The sequence below is a fragment of the Garra rufa genome, chromosome 11 (genome assembly GCF_049309525.1).
Source record: "Garra rufa chromosome 11, GarRuf1.0, whole genome shotgun sequence".
Lineage (NCBI taxonomy): Eukaryota > Metazoa > Chordata > Actinopteri > Cypriniformes > Cyprinidae > Garra > Garra rufa.
This window is the reverse complement of record NC_133371.1, coordinates 26,003,514-26,020,230: the sequence shown is the minus strand read 5'-3', so window position 1 is coordinate 26,020,230 and position 16,717 is coordinate 26,003,514. Positions and strand designations below refer to the sequence as shown.

The 16,717-nt window shown below is 37.1% G+C and overlaps 1 protein-coding gene across 12 annotated transcripts in view; it reads left to right on the top strand.

The window, feature by feature from the left end:
- Positions 1 to 16,717, top strand: part of mef2aa (myocyte enhancer factor 2aa) — a 118,111-nt gene that overhangs the window by 87,930 nt on the left and 13,464 nt on the right. For 8 of the 12 annotated variants that reach the window (XM_073849946.1, XM_073849951.1, XM_073849949.1 and 5 more), the window contains 2 exons: positions 1,788 to 1,922; positions 6,217 to 6,442. In XM_073849946.1, the coding sequence (XP_073706047.1) occupies positions 1,788 to 1,922; positions 6,217 to 6,442 (361 nt within the window). Of the gene's footprint in view, positions 1 to 1,590; positions 1,723 to 1,787; positions 1,923 to 6,216; positions 6,443 to 16,717 lie in introns of all 12 variants that reach the window. The other 4 variants (XM_073849955.1, XM_073849953.1, XM_073849952.1 and 1 more) reach the window with 1 other exon arrangement.

The following is a 16,717-nucleotide window of genomic DNA, read 5'->3' as shown; positions in this document are numbered from 1 at the left end:
AGGGCCAGAAGACTCAAATAAGAGGCTGAATACAGATTGATTAACCTCTGAAAAAGCATTCCTGATCATTTCTGTTACATTTTTGTTGAACTCTGATGTTATGTGTAACAAAATGTCTTTATCTGTGTTCGGGTTTGATTGTAGTAAAATGAATGCCAAAACTGACATTTCAAACCAAAATTTAAAAATAAAAAAAATCTAAACCTATACAAAAAGTTGTCTTTGAAAATGTCTAAATCTATATCCAAAATCCACGACCTAATGAAAATAAGTAATTATGTCTAAAAACATCTAGAGAATATATAAGCCTTTTATATAGGAATCTAGTGGCTAAACTATGGAATTGCAGAGGTTTTTCTTCTAGGCACTAATCTGACTTCAGAAATTGGATTTTGAAGGCATTGTCTCTATTTTTTGACATGAAATACTGTCATAATTGAAAAGTAATATAAAAAATCTTAGATTTTTTTTTCAATGGGAAAAAAATTATCATTATTATTGCATAAATATTAGTACCATCAAATTCTCTCAAAATACAAATAATAAAGAACGAATATTATGGAACAAAACTATATTACATTGATTTTACTAAAAAAAAAAACGAAAAAAAAAAAAAAAAACACAAACAACACAAGTGTGACTCCCAAATAAACAATACCAGAGCGTTAAGATATTTTTGATAAAATCCAAGAGCTTTCTGAGCCTGCATAGACAGCAATGCAACTACCACGTTTAAGGCCCAGAAAGGTAGTAAGGGCATCGTTAAAATAGTCAGGGCTTGTCAGAGGGCTTCAAAACCCCCTCAGATCCCAGAGGGTTAAAATCTACATAAAAGCTTTCCATCAGGGCAAAATGGCTAATATTACAGCGGGTGCTGTGCCCTTTGCACTTTGCTCTTAGAATAATCAGTCCTCTCCGCACTTAAATAAACGTTAGTGACCGGATTTGATAATCCGTTCAATTTGTACATTGCTTTTACTCTGATAGGCTCCTGTGAGTGGCAGGTGTGCTGAATTACAGCGAGAGCGCTTCTAAAGCACTGCACTGTGGGATCCTCTTATGTGTGTGTGTTTTCCAGCTGGGTGGCTTATGATAACTGAAAGATAATGAAATATGCATCACAACACACACATGCTGAGGGAAATGTATGTTCCTAAGAAAGAGAGCAAAGAGCAGGGAGGGAGTGAAGCGCAGAGAGAGAGAAAAGACGATTTGGTTTTCCCCAGCCTAATGTTTTTAAGGGAAGGGATAAGGAGTGACAATTCAATTTCCTCCCTGGGGACTAATGCAATAGGCATGGTGCAACCATCAGCGTATTAGCTCTTAATGTATTTGCCAAATTATCCATTGAACTGTTACCAGTGCAATTTCAACATCCTGATCGCAGCTCTTCTGTGTTCACTAAGCAGCATGCAATTGTAGCAAAGTTCAGTATTTCTGTATTACATTCTGTGATTTATGCATTTTATCAACTACGTATTTACTGTCTTCAATCAATTGCTTTTGCATTGTTTAAATGAACCCAACGATAGCAGTTGTTTGGGTTTATGTATGTCTATGTATGTGTGAATTTTCCAATTTCATTTTCAGAAATTAAGAAACAAAGGCCATAATGACTGTGCCAGTCCCGATCCAGATGACTGTTTCGGTCACAGTCCCCTCATGGACGACCGTTTCGGCAAACTAAACGAAGAGAGTGATTTAATGTACAAGCGCTGTGGTGTAAGTACTGCTTCCTTCCTGCCTTTTTGTGTTGATCCCTCTTTTTATGTTGATGTTTACTACAGGCGCTTAACAAGAAAGAACACAGAGGCTGTGATAGCCCGGATCCTGACGCCTCATATGTCCTCACCCCTCACACAGAAGAAAAATATAAAAAAATTAATGAAGAGTTTGATAATATGATGCGAAATCATAAAATCGTAAGTAAATGCAATGTTTTTGCTTGGCTTTGTGGCAGAAAGGATACTCCCCCCTCCCCCCCTTTTTTCATTGCCTCACCCTGCAACCTCTGTCAACAGTTAAGGACTTTTTTAGTTTTTTAAAGCATACTCTTAGTTTTTTTTTCCTTTTTGTCTGTTGGAAGTGCACTTTTTCTCATTAATTTTACAGCTTTTTTCTCTCACCCTAATAAGATCACATTGTTTAAACCTTTCACATTATTAGGTTCACAATCTTAAACCGTATTCGAGCAATTACTAAAATAATACACACTTTTGAAATATTGTACATGCAGTGAGGTACAGTATAAAATTGAAATTTTTTAAATACGCTACCAGTCAAAAGTTTTTGGACAGTAAGATTTTTAATTTTAAATGCAAGCCTGCTTTTATTTGATCCAAAGTACAGCAAAAACGATACAATTTTGAAATATTTTTACTAGTTAAAATAACAGTTTTTTTATTTGAATGTATTTTAAAATGTAATTTATTCCTGTGATTTCAAAGCGGAATTTTTAGCATCATTACTCCAGTCACATGATCCTTCAGAAATCATTATAATATTCTGATTTGCTATGATTTTCTGATTTGAATATTATTATTATGTTGAAAACAGCTGAGTACAATTATTTCAGGTTTCTTTTATGAATAGAAAGTTCAGAAGAACAGCATTTATCTAAAATATAAATCTTTTGTAACATTATAAATGTCTTTATCATCCCTTTTGATCAATTTAAAGCATCCTTGCTGAATAAAAGTATTAATTTCTAATTAAAATTATACTGATTCCAAACTTTTTAATGGTATAGTGTATAACATTACAAAACTTTTTATTTCAGATAAATGCTGATCTTTGGGTCTTTCTGTTCATCAAAGAATCCTGAAAAAATGTACTCAACTGTTTTAAATATTGATAATAATAATAAAAATGTTTCTTGAACAGCAAATCAGCATATTAGAATTATTTCTGAAGGATCATGTGACTCTGAAGACTGGAGTAATGATGCTGAAAATGTAGCTTTGATCACAGGAATAAATTACATTTTAAAATATATTCAAATAGAAAGCAGTTTTATATATATATATATATTTTATATAGTAAAAATATTTCACAATATTACTACTTTTGCTGTAATTTGGATCAAATAAATGCAGACTTGAGCAGAAGAGACTTCTGAAACTTTTGACTGGTAGTGTATAATCATCATAAAATTTAGGTGAAAAGTTAAGCATTAAATTAACATCACCGATTATCCTATATTAACCGGCACAAACCTGTTTATTTCCAAATGTATGAATCCAAAAGTTTTTGTTGCAGATTTTTGAGCTCCACTGTATTTAAAAAAAGTTCAGTGCGAAAAGTGTGATCTATTTAGAGTATTTTTTTCAGACAGAATGTCTCTATGTCCACCTTCTGGCTAGAATACTGACAGATTCATTGGTTAAGGTAATTGATGTGTTCTTCCCAGCACTCGCCCCAACAGATCTGGAAATTGAATCTTTTCTCTCAGTGCTGTGCTCTGTCCAGGTCATGTGATGGAGAAGATTTGCCATTGAATAAAGATGGAGAGACTCTCTCACCGTTTCTTCTCCACTCATTAGAACTGATTTCTTTCTGGTGGGTGGCGACACCTGGGTTTGTTTGTTCATCTCCCTGGACAATTTCTTTAGTTCTAGAACCCAGAGTCCTAGTACAATCAAATAGCTGAAGCATTTTCAAGTCCAAGCTAGTAACAAATGAAAAAAAAAAATTTTTTTTAATTGAGACAATAGTGATCTTATTGGGTGGTGACCATAACATTCTGCACCTTAAAGTGGGTGCCAGAAGATGTTTTCACTGCACCGAATGGACATGAACAAAGCTCGAGTTCTATGTGTCATTAACACACTAATATTCTCACTAACTGGCTCGCTGCACTATTAAGTGAATGGACACTGTCCCTGCTCACACTCACTCTGGATAACTCTATGGATAGTCAGCAATGCACTGCCTGTTGATATGATTAAGATGCCAGTGTTGCTGCTATGTGATTACACCCTTTTTTCTTCATATAAAAATGTATGTATATTGATTTTTTGTGAAAAAAAAAAAAATTGTGACGTACAGTGAGGGAAAAAATTATTTGATCCCCTGCTGATTTTGTATGTTTGCCCATTGACAAAGAAATGTCTATAATTTTAATGGTAGGTTTATATGAACAGTGAGAGACAGAAAAATGCATTTCAAAAAAGTTGTAAATTGATTTGTATTTTAATGAGTGAAATAAGCATTTGACCCCTTCGCAAAACATGACTTAGCACTTGGTGGCAAACCCTTTTTGGCAATCACAGGTCAGACATTTCTTGTAGTTGACCACCAGGTTTACACACATTTCAGGAGGGATTTTATCCCACTCATCTTCACAGATCCTCTCCAAGTCATTACGATTTCCAGGCTGACGTTTGGCAACTCGAACCTTCAGCTCCTTTTCTATGGGATTAAGGTGTGGAGACTGGCTAGGCCACTCCAGAACCTTAATGTGCTTGTTCTTGAGCCACTCCTTTGTTGCCTTGGCCGTGTGTTTTGGGTCATTGTTATGCTGGAATACCCATCCACAACCTATTTTCAATGCCCTGGCTGAGGGAAGGAGGTTCTCACCCAAGATTTGACAGTACATGGCCTTGTCCATCATCCCTTTAATACAGTGCAGTTATCCTGTCCCCTTAGCAGAAAAACACCCCCAAAAGCATAATGTTTCCATCTCCATGTTTGTTGTGGGGATGGTGTTCTTGGGGTCATAGGCAAAATTCCTCCTCCTCCAAACACAGCGAGTTGATGCCAAAGAGCTTGTATTTGGTCTCATCTGTTCACAACACTTTCACCCAGTTCTCCTCTGAATCATTCAGATGTTCATTGGGCCTGTACATGTGCTTTCTTGAGCTGTGGGACCTTGCAGGCACTGTAGGATTTCAGTCCTTCACGTCGTAGTGTGTTACCAATTGTTTTCTTGGTGACTATGGTCCCAGCTGCCTTGAGATCATTGACGAGACCCTCCAGTGTAGTTCTGGGCTGATTCCTCACCGTTCTCATGATCATTGAAACACCACAAGGTGAGATCTTGCATGGAGCCCCAGACCAAAGCAGATTGACAGTTATTTTGTGATTCTTCCATTTGCGAATAATCACACCAACTGTTGTCACCTTCTCACCAAGCTGCTTGGCGATGATCTTGTTGCCCATTCCAGCCTTGTATAGGTCTGCAATCTTGTCTCTGACATAATTGGACAGCTTTTTGCTCTTGGCCATGGTGGAGAGTTTGGAATCTGATTGATTGCTTCTGTGGACAGGTGTCTTTTATACAGGTAACAAGCTGAGATTAGGAGCACTCCCTTTAGGACTTCCTATAAAAGACACCTGGGAGCCAGAAATCTTGCTGATTGGTATTGGGGATCAAATACTTATTTCACTCATCAAAATGCAAATCAAGTTATAACTTTTTTTGAAATGCTGTTTTCTGGATTTTTTGTTGTTGTTATTCTGTCTCTCACTGTTAAAATAAACCTACCATTAAAATTATAGACTAATAATTTCTTTGTCAGTGGGCAAATGTACAAAATCAGCAGGGGATCAAATTTTTTTTTTCCTCACTGTATATTGTGTTTTTCTGTATACTGTGTTTTATTTGTTTGGTTTCAAGAAAATGGCCAAGTGCAGTGCTGGCTATAGCCATCCGAAAGCTATTTCAAGATATATCCCAAATTTGCATGCCTTTGTAATATATCTCATCCCAAGTTGTTGTTTTATGTATTGAACCTGGGTCAAAATTGGTCTTCCAAGCACAGTGAAAATGACTCCCAAAAGGAGAATTGTTTTCCAGGAGTATTTCTCACTTTATACCGGGCTTTTTGGACAGCCCAAGGTGATCCGGAGATCTCCCTCCTGAGATTACATTTTTCCACCCGGCAATCTATCTCCTGTTTTCCTCCATTGTTTGATAAAAGCACCAAAGCTCAGGGGTCATCTTTCACTTCTAGTCGAAGCCTGAAGATATGTGCAGCGTACCATTATGGGCCATTCTCCCTGAATATCCAGGCTAAATGAATTTGAACGCTGCACACAACCAACACGCCACCATTCTCTGATCGTATCGTTTCTTGTTGAGATATAATTCAGTTATCTGTGTGAATGTCAATTTTGATACTGGGATATTTAGATGAAATACAAGCATGACAGGTTGCTTGAAGAGTCTTTGATGCCTCCCACATAAAGCCGTATATGTGTGTGTCTCTCTTCCAGCCGACGGCCTTGCCCCCGCAGAACTTCTCCATGCATGTGGCTGTGCCAGTGACGAACCCCAACGCCATGTCCTACAACCCCGGGGCCTCCCTGAGCAGCCAGAGCCTGTCGGCTGCCGCTGCCGCTCTGAGTGACGGTGCCATGCTGTCTCCTCCTCAGGGTTCCCTGCACAGAAACGTGGTGTCTGCCGGGCCCCCACAGAGGCCCCCCAGCACAGGCAGCACAGGTTAGTGCTATTCCCTCAACTTTTGAAAGTGGGGCAGGTTCCGCACCATCACGAGATGTGTTTTCTCTCTTATAGCTTTGCAAATTAAATACAGATGTTGTTTTTCTACATTTCACTTTGAGAAATCTGTAATAATGGAACGGTAATGCTATTTCCCAGCTGCTATGCACAGACATCTATATGTTTCTTGTTACGCTTTGTGTTTCACACCTTCTCAGCAGCACTAGCACGAGTGAAACGGAAGTGAGATCAATTAGTAGTCTCCTGGAAGTGGTCTCCATGGCGACAACAGGCTTTAATACCATCTGATCTTTAAGCTGGCCTGACAGAAGTGGGCTCTGTGGCTGGGCCGCACCAGCCCTAGTGTGAATAATGAGAGACAGACAGACAGACATGCAAATAGTGGATACATTTACAGTAAACGTGTTGCAGCAGAAAGCTTTTTAGATTTACACTAAACCTTTATGTGGAACCTCGCAACCTGAAAATCCATAAATAGCTGTTTTGCATTTGGCCCTTGTGCGCCTTCTGCGTCTTCAAGTTATAACACGAGTGTTAAATGCATGTTTTTCTGCACTGGACACATTAGTCATCCTTTTATCTCTGTTGCTATGTAGGAGGGAGGCATGATCATAGTAAAGTGCAAAAACACTACTGCGCTGCATCGCTGCAGAATAATGTTTGATGTTCCAACAACACCCATTACTGACCTCAACAGCACCCAAACACTCACCCTTCACAGGCCAGCACACGCTCTCTGGAGGTTGCACTCGTCAGTGCAAATGCTGCTTGAAATCATGATGGCAAGATGTGATCGAGATTGTCTTGTGTAACTGACTTGGGGGAGATTCTGTGATTCAGATTTGTTTATATTCATATTTCTGTGCTTTGATCTTGGTTTGTTCGTTTCTGTGAGCACTTGCCTTTTGAATATCTTTGAGAGAAAACTAAAAGTGAAACTGAAAATGTCTGGATTTACTGGGCCAGAAGCCAAATTGCAAGTCTGTGTGTGTGTACGGCACACACTAGTTTTAAAATATAAAAAAAATAATAATAATAATTAATTGTCAGTGTTGCTTAATTGTATCTTACAGTATATAAAATGAGAGTTGCTTACACTCTTTGTAATGCATATAGCATGTTGCAATCTTTTAGAGAACAGAAAATATTATTTTTTAATCAGCAAGTGTAAAGGGGAGTAAGATATACATTACTGTTCTAAAGTTTGGGGTCAGTGTTTTTTTTTATATTTTTTAAAGACCTTTCTTCTTGTTCGTAAAAGCTGCATTTATTTGATCACAAATACAGTGGAAATAGCAATATTGTAGAATATTATATGACAATTTAAAATCACTGTTTTATATTTTAATCTTCCTGTGATGAAAAAAGCTGAATTTTTAGCAGCCAAAATATCAATCAAAAAGCATGTTTAATTGAAATCATAAAACTTACACTATTTAACAGCAATGTATTGAAAGTTTAACCAACATTAAAATATGTTTTATTTTTTTCTAAATCATTTTTTTTTTTTTTTTTTTTTTCGTTTTAGTGTTTCTGGATTCCGTTTTTATCCATCTTAATCATTCTGGACTCTGTTTTATTGGTTAAATTAAAATGATCAATCAAAAAGCATGTTTAATTAATTGAAATCATAAAACTTACACAATTGAACAGCAGTTTAACCAAAATTAAATTTTTAAGGCCCTATGAAATACATTTTTTTTTTCTCTCAAATTCAGCTTTTTTTTTCTGTGTTTTCCAGTAATTTTCTAGATTCCATTTTAATGGTTTCATTAAATTTTAATAACCAGAAACATATGTATTTAGTTGATTCTGTTAAAAATATATTATTTATTATTGTTTTATTTATTTATTTATTTTTTCAGAAATACTTTTCTGGTACTTATCATTACAGTAAAAATAATATATTTATGTCACAGTTTCTTCAAGTTAAACTTTTATTTTGACAGGTTGCTGTCTGTATATGATATGACAGTAATTTTCTCAAAAGAAACTGTAAAATGCTCATAAAGTGACTCTTAGAGTAGTTTAGACTATGAGGCATCGCATGTGCTTTAGTATGCGCCATTTATTCACACAGAGACATGTAGAACATGCAGGAATCAAATTTAAATGGTATTTATTTGGCTTAATATTAACAGAAATTAGTTCATATCGCATTTTGATTTAAGCGTACTGACCTACTTTGATTTATTCATCCAAAATCTAGCAAATTCTTCAGTAAATTTCATCGTTATGACTGAATTCCGCGATTATGTCCACATTTTACGCCACGTGGAAATAACAGGGTCCTACATACAGGTGATAGGTGATAAAAAATAACTGATAAAAGAAAGAAAATATGAATGAAGTGAAAGTTAATGATGTTAATGTTTTGGGTAGTTGTTAAGATTGTGTTCTAGATGGTAGCTAAGGTGTTGTCATACTCTTGCAAAGGTGGTTGCTGTTGTGTTCTGGGTGGTTGTTATGTGGTTGTTGACTGGCCCACCTTAATGTCTGTATGTTATTGTCTCTATTCATGACCCGGGTCTCTCTTTCAGCACAGTGTTTTTTTTTTTGTTTTTTTTTTTCATACATTTTATTGCCTGGCAGGCGAAAGTTGTCAGATCACTTAGATAAATAGTTTCACACTTCTGCTCAGCAAGCCACATGATTTGAGTAATCATTCATGTCCGTAGAACCAGAATACGTACCAGAATTTAATACTTAGAATTAAGGTTTTGTTCAAATCCCAAAGTGTGAGCAATAGTGATTCTTGCTTTAGCAGGTTAGCACTTTCACTCCTTAAAATTCTGAAACGTCGAAATGTGTTTGACACACTAAAGGGAGCAGAACGCTGCGTGTGAAGGCTGGCCTGTCACACACATGTACCCACACACTCGGAGATAAAAGATGCAGATGGTTAATCATCTCATTTTGTGCATCTCATTAGGTGACACGCTGGGTACCCTCACAGAGCTCGCAGTGCCAAGCGGTGTCGGCTCCAGCCCCGCGGGTAAGTCCTCTGGGGTGACTGCATCAGCTCCTGTGTCAATAGATGTTTCGCTTCGCAGGGGTTTATGAATCCGCTTCCTGTTTTTATGATTGATATGGTCGATTTGGAACAGGGGATATAATTTTAAGGACATATGTCGCCCTCTTTCTTCATCCTAACGGAGTAGCACCATCTTTTACCGCTGCGACCAGATAAGCGGGTCTCCCTCAATCACTTCTCTTCTGCTTAGAGTATAACTGGCATGTTACAGTAGAGCACACCACCCCCTTCTCTCTCTTGATATTTGGAAATCTAGGCCAAACCGTTATGAGCCAGTGATGGATGTTGAAGTGACTCTGCCCTTTATGAGGACATCAGAAGGATATTATCAAGGGTTTTTCTATGGCTTCTCATGAAAAAAAATATTAGCATATTACAATTATCATTCACAGAAAACCTCAGAGGTTGTGTCACGGGCCTCCGAGCCGCATTTTCCACCCAGATGGAAGAGCATTAAGTCGTGCCAGAGCTGACTTGTGGGTTCGGGCGCTTGATAGAGCGGGTGTAAACAGTCATGTGATGACGGAAAATGGCGGCAGCTGCAAACGTCTCTGCCCCGCTGCTTGTGTGTACACACGCTGTCAAGTCACCAAGGACACACACAAGGTCATGTGTCCAACTGTTCCTCCCTGACAGTTACAAATACAAGGGTTGCCTCCGTACTCCAGTGGGCCGCTCTGTCTATGTCAGCGATAGACTAGGGCTACTTTTTCAACATTACAAAGCACCCAAGCACAAGAGCATGACTGCCGGAACAACAGGCTCTGAGATTCATGCTCTCTCGCATGATCTTGAAGATTCCTCCTGCCCTAATTTGCAGGGTTTTTTTTGAAAAATTATCCAGGAAATCAACTAGGAGCATGAGACGTAGTGCAGGTGCAGATTAGATGCAGCTCAGCAAGAAGTTCCGCTCTGTCTGTGTCTGAGTCTTTGCACGAAACGGTTAACTGTGTTTCAGCAGCTGATTCAGACAGGCAGGTAAATAAACTCAGCATTTCCTTTAAGGCCTCGGCCCCCTGCCTCCATCCCTCCCGGCCCCCTCGAGTTTCCTTCCCCCTATTGACAGGTGCATCTGTTTTCCTGGTACTGTAGCAGTCCTTATACGGCTGGTGTAAGCCTGCTAAATGCCTGACCCAACAGAACCCTGCAAGCATTCGGACCATGACATCCCTCCAAGACTGTTGTGCACAATGACCAGGCAACCTGTCATAAGCATTCTGTAGCGGTGAGAGGCAGAGACAGGTGGTATTTAACCATCTTTTGGCCAACTACACTTACACACACACTCACACAGATATGCGCGTACTAAGTGCTAAGTGTCCGAGACTCACTTGATTGAATGTACACAGTGGGAGATAATATTGGCTTTTGAGTGTCCTATGAGATCATGTACAGTATAACGCTCAGAGCTTTTTGGTAATGAATACCTCAGAGTACTTTTTCAGTAACATAGAGGAGAATTCATTGCTATTATGCGCCCAGTGCCTCTCATCAGTCTTTTAATAATTGTCAGACATTTATGAGCCAGTCCCCACTAGCATAGTCCCTTTGCGACAGTAGCGGATCTCTGTAGAATCAATATTTAGAGATTTGAAACAAGGAGGTTGCTAGATATAAATGACACCCGGGGGTTAGTCTATTAGTGCTATATCATAATGCAAAAATATCTACACCATTTAAATCGGAATTCAATATTTTGGAGGAATGTTAACTTGACTAATAAAGCAGTCATTAAGGTTTGGTAAAAAATCTCATGACAGAAACGTACCTGTGGGAATATAGTGGCAATAAGTACATATTACTGCAGTTACCACTGGAGGTGGTAAAACTGTGAGAACTTTTTTGTTTTTGAACACAGTTATGATTACAGCTCCAAATGTTTCGTGTTCTGGACGTAACAAGCATGCTCGGTAGCTCAGGTGACGCGAAAGTGAACTTAGGGTGTGGAATCCTTGGGTACGAATCTCGTAAAAAACATGACTCGTGATGAAAGTGCTGAAAGATGAGAGATCGGAAAAATAAGCTAAAATCATCACATTCACATTTTTGTTCATACTTTTGGGTAGGTTTAGGTGTAGTGCATGTTTTATTATGTTATTTTAAAACGTCACAAAGCATTAGACTTATAGCGCCACTCAACGGATATTTCAAATCAGCACCACGCGCATATGTACATTCATCTGTTCTAAGGAAAAAAACAAACACTTTTTTAGCGCCACTCAGTAGACATTTCACATCAAATATGTGACGAAACATACATGGCGGTATGTTTTTTTGCGTCTTGTGAAAAAGTTCCCACAGGTACTTTTCATCATGAGATCAAGTTAAATTAAACTTATTGCATTATATAATAAAAAAGAAAATTAGGAAAATTATTTATATAACTAAAAACCAGACAAACCAGGCAAATTCCAGAAGATCTAGCTGAGGTAAGGCTGCTCTCGGTGGGTTCATGAGTGCTGAACAGCTTTGCAGCTCACATCTCTGAAAGCATCAAAATAAATTTTCAAATAGTTGTTATCTTTATTAACAAAACGCATATTTGAAGTCTAAACAAGTACATACTCACCTACATTCTGTGACACAAAAACAGTATTATTTATACAATTATAGAGGATTTGGCCAGCCGCCATGACACTCGTTGTAAGAATGGTTGGAGTTCTTTTATCACTAGAATTTGTGTAAATTATTTTCATAATTATCATATCTGTATAAGGTGCTTATTATATCCACTTAATAATTTTGACCTGTACAGTATGGTGCCAATATAACCCCAATTTTTGACTTTGAGCAGGTGCAAAGAATATTAATACAAATAAAAATGTTATCATATATCTATGTAAGGTGCGTATTACGTTCATTTGATAATGAGATTTTGCCCTCAGCCAAAACTATTTGCTCTGGAACAAATAATAGATTAATGAGACCAAAGACTACCTATTAGATTTACCCAAAATGAATTATATCTCATGTTTAACCACTATAGAGACATCAGAGCCAGAGGTAAATTCCAGAAATTCTGGCCGAGGTAAGGCTGCTCTCAGTGGGTTCATGAGCACTGAACGGCTGCTAACGCCCTGGAGCTCATATCTCCGAAAACATTGATGCAAATGTTCAAAAAGACGTTATGTTTATTAACAAACCGCATATGTGAAGTCTAGAGAAGTACATTCTTACCTAAAAAACTCTTGAAACTACATTCTGTGACCCAAAATAGTATTATTAACAGTCCACCATGACGGTCACTGTAAGACACAAGCCAAGTGATACAAACGGTGAAATGGTTAGAGTTTCAAAATCACTAGAATAGTGGCGAAGCAATAGAGCTGAAGCCTCCGTTGCTAATTCCAAAACGTCACTTTAGAAATAGCAGCGAAGGAACGTTGAGTTGCTTTCTTTGAAAGCGTATTGTTTTACTGCATTAAAAGCTCAGTTATGTGTATTATTATGAGAGAGCGATGGACTGAGCGATCGTGATTACCTGCATCTGATACAGCATTTATTCCTCAGATCAATCCCATATTCACAATTAGTTTGAATGTTTGGTGAGGAAAGCGTCGTCTTTGTCATAATGTTAATATCTTTTCATCTGTTAAGGGTGATTTCTGAAGACAGCACTGCTTAGTGCATTTGGTAGCTGCGTTAAGCTGATATTGAAACTGAAAGTAACTTCCGTTTTCTGACAGAATATAATTACAACTGTGAAACGGCTGTTGGAGTTTTGATATCACTCAGAAAGAACTGTTGTATAAATGTAAATTATTTTGATAATTATCATATATCTGTATAAGGTGCTTATTAAGTTCGCTAGATAATTTTGACCTGTACAGTATGGTGCCAATATAACCCCCATTTTGACTTTGAGCGGGTGCAAAGACTTTTCCCATAGGCAGACAGTTAGCAGCAGAAGTGAGAGGGGGAAGCGAAATATAGCTCAGAAAGAGCGAGCGCAGTCCCGTGAAACTGTCGCAGATGAGTGATAGAGAAATTGAGTGTGCGAATCTATGCATGGACGGCGCTCTGTGCTGCCCATGGGAACGTTGCCGTCTTTGCCGACATCACGAATGCCTGAAACCACAACATTTTTAGAATTGTTTTTGATTGATATACTTTTGTATGCTGTACTTAATATATTAATTACCCATAAATAATGCAATTGAAGTTGCATTACTTTTCATTCAGGAAAGACTTGGGACCACAGCCACTTTAGCCTAGTTCTAATATCTGGAGGGGGGGGGGGGGGGGTTAAGGTACTGGACGTACAGTGCTTAGTTGACAGTGGCATTATGGGGTGTGCCCAGAGGTCTCAGGCCTTTGGCTCAGTGGTCACATAGAGCAGCCTTTGGATCTGTGATCACATAGCGCAGCTGTTGTTTGTTCCAAACAGCCTCGACCAGCGTGGCTGCCTTGGAGAGGAACCACTTCTGTGCTCCTGTCAGATGGCCATTCCATGCATACTTCTGATTTTTCACAAGCAGAAGGCACTGGGGGAGCAGGGACATCTCAGAGCAGAGCCTGCAGGAATGCGGCTCACAGCACTCTTCTACTGCTCTCTCCCCTGTGTAGAGTGACCTCATATTGCCTGAATGAGTTCAGCGCAATGCTCTGATCACCAGTTAAGCCAAAGGAATGGTGAAGAGGATCCAAGCGTTAATCCAAGCACATACACCGGCTCTCCTCTTCGGGGAAAGAAAGCTTTTTCATCATGTTGACATGCCCAGCTGGGGTGCAAATGAATCTTTTTGTTCGTGAAATATCAGGCTCGTGTTGTAGCACAATTCTTTCTCTTTTGAAGCGATTCGGTGTTACCTAACTATGTACAGTTGCTGGAGGTCAGGATGAATCATCAGCACTGTGAAACAAAATGGCTTGGTTTTCTCTCAGAGTTCTCTGATATGGAAGCTCAGCATGGTTCCAGCAGAATGTTTGGTTTCGGATCATTTTCGTTTCAGATTTTATTTTGCTGTTGACTTTTGCGGGGAACAGAAGGCGTACTTTCTCTCAAATTACCCAGATCCCATTGTTGACTAACAAATCATTGGCACTGTTTTTTTTTTTTTTTTTTTTTTTTGTATTGACGCGAATGAGAAGAATATCTCTTCCCACATGGTGAATTTTTCAAATCGATCTAGACCCATATTATTATTATTATTTTTTTTTTTTAAATGTATTATATATTTGTATATTGGCATTTTATTATAAATATATAAATAGTTATTATTATTGAAATAATTTATTTTATTGTATATATCCTTTAAATTATTATTTAATTATTTAAATGAGTATTTAACTTAATGTATGACCATTTAAGCAGTGGTTAAACAAAGGATAACAAAATATCATTGATGGATTAATTATTTATTTTATTTTATTTTTTATTTAAATGTATTATATATTTGTATGTTTTAATTTTATTAGATATAAATGGTTTTATTATTATTGATATATTTTTCCTATTGTATATGTAATTTAAATTTTGTCTAAATGTTATCTAATTATCTAAATGAATATTTAACTTAAGCAGTGTTTTAAGTTAAGTTAACTTACTTAACCTATGACTGCTTAAGCTGTGGTTATACAAAGTATAACAATGTAATTGATGGATTGGTTATTTTATTTTATTTAGATTTATTTTTCATTTTATTGTTTTTTTTTATTCATTTTTTTAATGTATTATATATTTGTCTATTTTTATTTTATTAGATATAAATTGTTTTTCATTATTATTAATAAGATTTTTCTTATTGTATATATCATTTAAATTATTACCGAATTATCTAAATAAATATTTAACTTAAGCAGTGTTTATACAAAGTATAACAAAATGGCATTGATGGATTGATTATTATTTTGTAATATAAAATTATTTGTTTTTATTTTAGATTTTTTTTTTTATGTAGTATATATTAGTATATTTGTATTTTAGTAGATATAAATAGTTTTTATTATTGATATAATTCTTCTTATTGTATATATCATTTAAATTATTATTGAATTATCTAAATAAATATTTAACTTAAGCAGTGTTTTAAAAAACTATTTAACTTATAAGCGGTGGTTATACAAAGTACAACAATGTCATTGACTGATTATTTTATTTCATTTTTAATTAATTGATGAATTAATTTTATTTTATATTTCATTTCATTTCTATTTTATTTTATTTTTAAATAAAAGCTTGAATGAGGCAATTTATCAGTCCTCTCTAAATTTAGTTCCCTTTTTTGTCAGTTATCCCAGCATACGTTAGCATCTGTCCAGGTTCCTTAAGCATAGGCTCTATGCGTTCTGTGTCTTATTTATTTGTCTGTGTGTGTGTGTAAACGCAAGAATGGAGACACAAAACCACTTATAGCTGAAGAGTCCACAACTCCAGAAGGTGAACTAGTCCTCGATGCTTTGTGCTCAATCTCCTTTGATCCAAGAGATCTTCCGATCATCTCCATCTTAACAGCACCACTTCTAAGGTCTGTGTAAGGGTTTGTACTTCAGAATTGAATAACCATGAGTACAATAACATGTTAAGACCTTGTGTTTTCTGATAACACTGGAGTGTTAAGTATTAAAGAGCTAAATTGCCATATATCCAGTGTATTTAAGTATGTGCAACTTAATTTAATTAAAAGTGAAAGAATGTGAAGTCTCGTAAAGTTAGATGTGCGTTCGCTATGGGATCACAGAGGTGTGGCTGATACATTAGAGAAGCAGATCCCACACTTTCAATTAGTGCATTGCAATAAATTTGGCACTACGAGTCGATGTGTTAAAGACACCTTATTCAAGCTGACAAGAGCAAGCTCTCAGCTTTGCAGATTACGCCAAAGTTCACAATGCGTGATCGTGCACAAAGAGGAAGTGATGCAAACATAATGGTTCCAGAAATACATCATTTGTGTTCTGATGAGCACCAATTAGCAATCCAACGGGCCCGTCTTTGAGGCGATCTCAAATTCGGTTTGGAGTAGCGCGCACAGATGTGCTTTTTGGCCGTTCAGGACCTTAAAAACGAGAGTGTTGAGAGTTGTATCTCCGTTATGCAATGCGCCTAGAAGCTACACAGCTTCCTTCATTAATACTGACGAATCACAGGCTGTTGAGGAGCAATTTAAACCCTGTTTGTGTGTCAAAAGAATGTTTCTCGAAAGAGCGCTTACGCCTCAGATTCCTCACTGAGGTATTACAAATTATATTTATTTTTTGTTCAAAAGGGCTCTCCAAGT